The sequence below is a fragment of the Leuciscus leuciscus genome (assembly GCF_965113295.1).
Source record: "Leuciscus leuciscus genome assembly, chromosome: 4".
Classification (NCBI taxonomy): domain Eukaryota; kingdom Metazoa; phylum Chordata; class Actinopteri; order Cypriniformes; family Leuciscidae; genus Leuciscus; species Leuciscus leuciscus.
In genome coordinates, this window is record NC_138728.1 from 21293553 (window position 1) to 21300140 (window position 6588).

Consider the following 6588-nt stretch of genomic DNA (forward strand, 5'->3'; position numbering starts at 1 on the left):
GACTTTTTCTCGACAAAACGACCGACATTCGACACATGCTCCACTCGACAAAAAAAATAGAATGTCGACATGTCGAGGGGGCGGGGCTTGTTGGATTTCCAAATTGCATTTTTTTTTTGGGGGGGGGGCTTTTAATTTATTACATTTCCTATTCAAATACACATCATAAAGTGCCACTTTTCCCATAATGAAATAAAACATTTGAAATAAAACAATCAATTTTTTCTAAATGGGATCGCCACTTGACCGTTGACGCCACTTGACCCTGTGTGTGTGTGTGACAGGCGACAGAGTCAACATGGCGGCAGCGGCAAATAACAGGAGCAAGGTGTGGGGGAGTTTTAGCAAAATTAATGATAAAATAGTGAGGTGCAAATTGTGCGGCAAAGATTATGCGTTCCACACATCCACGTCAGGGATGCAGGCTCACCTCGACAGAAAACACCCGATGCCGTCAGCGACACAGAGCAGCATGGATGCCTTCAGAGTGCGAAAGCTGGACAGTCGCCGCGCAGAGAAAATCACTGGTTTAATGACTAGCATGGTAGCTAAAGATGTCCTGCCTGTCAGCTTTGTCGAGGGGGCAGGTTTTCGCGAATTAATGGCTTTTCTTGAGCCTGATTATCAAGTGCCATGTCGCAAAACGACGACTCTGCGTTTGGAAAAAATGTACGAGGATAAGGCTGCGTCTCTCCGTAAATTGCTCTGTGCAGCAGAACACCTGGCCATCACCACAGACGCATGGACGGCTCTTACTACAGAGTCTTACGTGACTGTTACGGCTCACTATTTTGAGGACTGGAAAATGAAAACTGCTATCCTGCAGACACGCGCCATGCCAGAGAGGCATACCGCCGAAAATCTTGCTAATGTTCTGAGAGCAGCAGCTGAGGACTGGGGCATAGCCGACAAAATTGTAGCTTGCGTTCACGACAATGCTACTAATATAACTGTGGCAACCTCTCGCCACCTGGAATGGGAGTCACACCGATGCTTTGCACACACGTTGCAGCTAGCCATCAATGATGGCTTCAAACTGAACTCCATAGCCAATGTGGTCGGTGGGGCAAGTCGTCTTGTCTCGCACTTTCATCACAGCACGGTTGCGTCTGAGGCGCTCAAGAAGAAGCAGGCGATACAACTTAAGGAGCCTCACCGTCTCATCCAGTACGTAAAGACAAGATGGAACTCTATCCATGATATGTTTGAACGCCTGCTCGAGCAACGTTGGACCATAGCAGCAGTTCTGTCAGACCGAGAGGTGACCAAATTGTCGGATGCCAGGACCCTGGATCTCACCGATGCCAACTGGCACACCATGGAAGAACTGCTGCCAGTTTTACGTGCCCTGAAGTTGGCCACAACCGCACTGTGCAGTGAAAAAGAAGTGTCGGTGTCAGTCGTTTACCCGATTACAGCTGCTCTGCTTTCCAGGTTAGTTTGTGTGTGTTTTTTTTTGTTTTTTTTGATTGTATGATTCTGTGTCTATATGGGGAGAATTATTCTATTAAAATATAATTGCCTTCCTTGTCAGGCACCTGCAGCGGGACGAGGGGGAGTCTCCAAAAGTCTCAGAATTTAAGAGAAGAGTGTCAGAGTCTCTCACCTCTCGAATGGAACCTGAAAATACCGGCACCGCACAGAAGGCAGCCATCGTCGCATCCTTTTTGGATCCGCGTCACAAACACCTAAAGTTCACGACCAACGAGGTTAAGGAAGCTGTGCACGAAAAGGTTAGAGATCTGTTGTCCGGCCTCCGTGTGGTCTCAGGTGACGAGTCCGGGCCCGCAAAAAGGGCAAAACCGGTGGATGCAATGGTTTCATTCTTCGGAGAGGACTATTTCATGGGGGACACGGTCACATCTGACCATTCTGAAATAGAACGTTACACAAACGAAGAAGGAATATCATCCAGTCAGGATCCTGCGCTCTGGTGGTCTCTCAATGAGTACAGATTCAAAAACCTGAGCCGTCTAGCGAAAGCCTACCTCTGCATCCCCGCCACATCTGTGCCAGCGGAAAGAGTGTTTTCAGCCGCGGGACTGGTCGTGAGTAGACTCCGCAGTCGCCTTCTACCCAAACATGTGGATATGCTTCTGTTCTTAAATAAAAATTAGGCCTAAATGGTAAGATACCTATTGGTATATTTTATTTTCACTGCTGATTTGTTATGTTGAGTTGATGGTATTATGCTGCCTCCTTTTCTGTGGTTTAAAAAAAAATGGGCACGCTGTTTTCAATTTTAATTGTTGCTTATTTTCACGTTTGATAAGCATGTTAATGTTATATAATGATAATATAGAGTGTTATTTTTTTCATTCGGAAATGAATGAATGAATGAATGAGCCTTGTTTAGGCTACATGCACAGAGCTAATTAACTAATGGACAGGCCGTTTTATTTCTGTAAATTCCGAACGGCAAAAATTAGCCTACGTCTTATGTGTTTGTAAGGCTGTTGTTGAATAAACATTTGAAATTAGCCTACTCTCTCTCTCGTTTTTATTATTACCGCTTCAATGGTCAAAATTTGACACTAGAGCCATGTTTTTGAGACTAGAATAAACTAGTACAACAATGTAGAATATTTTCCACCCTCCGCATTGCTGCTGCTCTTTAAAAAAAAAAAAAATAAAAAAAAGGCCGACAATCCGACAAAAAGTCGACACATGGGCCTCGACAGTCGATTTCCCAAATCCCGTGTCGTTCCCATCCCTAGTTTAAAGTTTGTGACCTGCCCATCTCGGGAACTTACTTGGGTATCAAAATTATCCCTACACTTCCCAGTGGTAAATATAACTTGAGAGGGCGTTCATTTCCAATTTTTAACTGGGTAACTCGTATTTACAATAATTCTGATAGCGTGTGAAGACAGCTTTAAACAATAGTAGCATCAGTGTTATTTTAATGTCATTGATATTCTATTAGAGTTTTTATTAATATTTTGAATGTGTTAGTTATTTTAGTAGCCTACATCAAATTAAACCAAATAAAAGGTAATATTTTACTTTATTTTAATATATTTTAATGTAATATTTTACTATTATTTATTTATAAAATTAGATGTCTTTCCAAAAAAAGTACACTTTAATAACCAAATGATATAAGAAGTCCATATAATTCATAAATGTATGCACACCAAAGCACCCATAAAAACACATTACAGAAAGAAAAAAAAACTTTTCAGAATTCACAGTGTATAGTATGTGTAAAGTGCAACAGCAAAGAGCTTGTTTACATTTTAGACAAGTCAAGTTGCAATACTGAGCAGAACCACATGGAGGTTTCTTGATGCCAAAAAAACCCTAAGTCAACCATCTTGATCTGACTGCATACCTACTACAATACACAGATCTATTCAGAATTACAGCAACAAACACATGACAAATCATTATCCTGAATGTGTGTGGAAACAATGTAAATGCACTGAAATGTGTATAAATACAATGTGCAATCAGTGTGTCGACAGCACACATACACGGTTTGGTTGCGCATTAATATTACAGCCTTGTTTATACTTTCACCTGGTTCCGCACCGCGAGTCTCCGCTTACTGTGCGCACACCTGCCAAAACAGACGAGGTGTTTATACTTGATGAGCTCACCGTTGTACTATTCTTTGAAACGACAGGGGGCGACTCCGAGTACTTGTCCTCTTAAACTATCAGGAAGCAGTGGTGAGAAGCAGTAAGGTACACAAGTGACGATGTTTGTTTTTATTACATCACCAAACCCACACTACAAATGAACCAAATAATCGTGTAAAACCCTGTAACCCTTAAGATTATTACTTGTTACAATAGAACCAAATATATGGATATGAGAACATATGTATAAAATTACCTAGTTCTGGCATGAAACTCTAGATGGTGCAGGCTGATAGTCTTAAACTCATTTGGTAGCGATCATGTCATTATTTACATAGCTAATTGGTTGTTGTTGCTTCAGCGGCCAATGAGCTTCGGCTCAACATTCAAACAAATACCGGTAGTGTTGCTGGTAGCTGGTCTGCAGCACGCTTTCAGAAACCCTCCACCTTCCCCAGCTCCACCTGTGTAGATCTACCTGTAAATCTGTCATGTATGTTACATGTACAGCAGCAGTAGCATGTTTTACATGCTTACAGCAATGTCTGTGAATGTTTTGGCAGTAGCAAGTCTTGGTACTTGCTCTGCAGCAGCAAGCAGTGTTGGCAGGTCCTTGCCTTGGGTCCCACTCTATGTGTGTCTTGCCGTCACAGAATGCTAACAACAGACGCCTCCCTGTTGGGCTGGATAGCAGTCTTAAGTGGTCGTCCAGCCTAAGGGATCTGGGGAGGAATCATCTTGATTGGCACATCAATTGCCTCGAATTGATGGCTGTATTTCTGGCCCTGAAGTACTTTCTCCAGCAGTTAAGGGGCTAACATGTCCTAGTGGGAGTCCTGGCCAAGGTTTGTCATCAAGGGTCCTTTCCTCTTACTGATAGTTGGCTGAACAGAGTTTGGTTCTCGGGAATAATATCTCTCCTCGACGGCTTGCACTTGGCGATACCGAACCGGAGGGACCTTCAGTCCCAAACGCAGGGGACAATATCCCCAGCCCGAGTTGTGGAACCTTCATGCTTGGCCGCGGAAGGGTACCGACTGAGGGACACTGGGTTTTCAGCTGATATCAGAGAGACCATTCTCAGTGCTAAGGCTCCTTCCTCTAGAGGATGTTATGCCAATAAATGGGGTGTCTTTGAAAGGTGGTGCACTGCACGTAATGCAGATCCAGTTAACTGCCAGATTGCTTCAGTTCTGCACTTCCAACAAAGGAAAAAATATATCAGCAGACACATGTCACTCCCAGGGTTTATGTGGCCGCTTTATCTTCTTGCCATGCCTTGATTGACGGGGTGCCACTTGAGAAACATCCTCTTCTTGCCTGCTTCGTTCATGGAGCCTGGTGGCTGAGGCTTCCTGTTAAAACAACGGTGGTTCAGGAGAGACTTCACAGACTGTCCAGTCCATGCTCTTCAGACCTACGTCCACCGCACTAGCCAGTGGTGTTTAGTGGAGCAACTATTTGTTTGTCATGGAGGCCGTAACAGAGGCGGCCGCCACAAAACAGACAATTTCACAATGGGTGAGAGATGCTATTGCCCTTGCCTATGAGGCGCGCAGTCAAGCTTCGCCAGTAGGCGTCAGGGCTCATTTAACTAGGGGGGTCACTTCTTCCCAAGCCTTGGTGGGATAGGGCACACCAACTGTGATTTTAGAGTTCTGGCTAATATTTGGAACTAAGTGTACCTGGTTTTGTAAAGACAAAAAGGGAATTTCCATTTAGGACAGCAAAATGTTGCTCGACCAACCTAAATAGTAAACCTAACACTCTGTTTAAAGTAATGTTACTTTAGTTAAGTGTAGGTAGGAAACCATGGCATGACCAAACCAAAGCTACTATCAGATAAAGTAATATTGGTTGGCTTATATCTGTAGTAGTGGCCATGACCTCTGTCTGAAGAAAATATTACTTTAATTCAAGTGTATAATGACCACGGGGAGCTATACAAAAATATATTTGATTGAGTAAGTGCGAATAGCCAATTACCTCTGTTTAGCGATCAAAACTGGCGAGTTAGTGATCGTAAGACCCACGTTAAACGGCCGACGTGAGGACCTCAAAGTGACATATATTCTTAATGACCGGGTAAAATACAAAGTAAAGAGTTGAATAAAATAATTAAATGTGTTGCTAAACTATTATATAAATGACCAATAACCAATTGGCATTCTAACCTAAATCCGAGGTCATAATAAAATGGAGTCAGATAAAAGTTTAATTAGAATTAAATTACTTTGCAACACTGAAAAGTAACACGCAGTAAACCTTCACCCACTTATCGGAAACTGTCATTGGACTGATTGGGCAGGCCTTACACAGGCATGCTAGAGGCATTCCCATAGCGTCATCATTGGAGGCAGTGCCTTGTTCCCCTCTCAGGGAACCATGGTTACATGCATAAGTTGAGTTTTTTTTATATTTTTTTTATGGTTTTAGTTTTAGTTAACTATAATAACCCTGAGCAGCATGAGCCTGCAGACGGCCAAGTCATTCAAGCAGCTTTGCTCTCATAAGTGAGGATTAAGATTTAACAGTGGATGCATTCCTGAACATAAATCACAGAAATGGGAATGTTTTTTGTTTGTTTGTTCATTTTATAAGCTTTATAAAAATATTCGTGTCTCCAAACATCACAATTTGTTTCCTATTTTGGAATGATTATTTATTAGTTGGAGGATTTGTGGAAGGATTATATCTAAAAAAAAATAAAAATAAAAAAAGATTTCAGAGAAAATATATATGAATGCTACATTTATTTGCCATAGGTCATTCATTGATTCCAGAAGATATGAGATTGGAATCGAAAACAAAATGTGGTGCCAGTTATGCTATTGATATGCAATTTTTTCCCCTGTCATTTCATTTAATTTCTGAACTTTTAGGACATCAAATATGGGTTTTTCAAATGTACATGTTTAAAGTATTTAACTATTCCTAAACTGTTAAATGTTGCATTTTTGCATAGTTAACCCTAACACCCTAACCGTGAATTATAATTTCAATT

At 41.9% G+C, this 6588-nt stretch overlaps 1 protein-coding gene across 1 annotated transcript in view; it reads left to right on the forward strand.

Moving 5' to 3' along the window:
- The first annotated feature begins 1 nt into the window (after position 1).
- The window catches only part of LOC309497183 (E3 SUMO-protein ligase ZBED1-like), a 164328-nt gene continuing 157741 nt past the window's right edge, over positions 2-6588 (forward strand). The window contains exons 1-2 of the mRNA XM_082167421.1: positions 2-1434; positions 1535-2716. Coding sequence (XP_082023547.1) covers positions 299-1434; positions 1535-2117 — 1719 coding nt within the window. The 5' untranslated portion in view covers positions 2-298 and the 3' untranslated portion in view covers positions 2118-2716. The remainder of the gene's footprint in view (positions 1435-1534; positions 2717-6588) is intronic.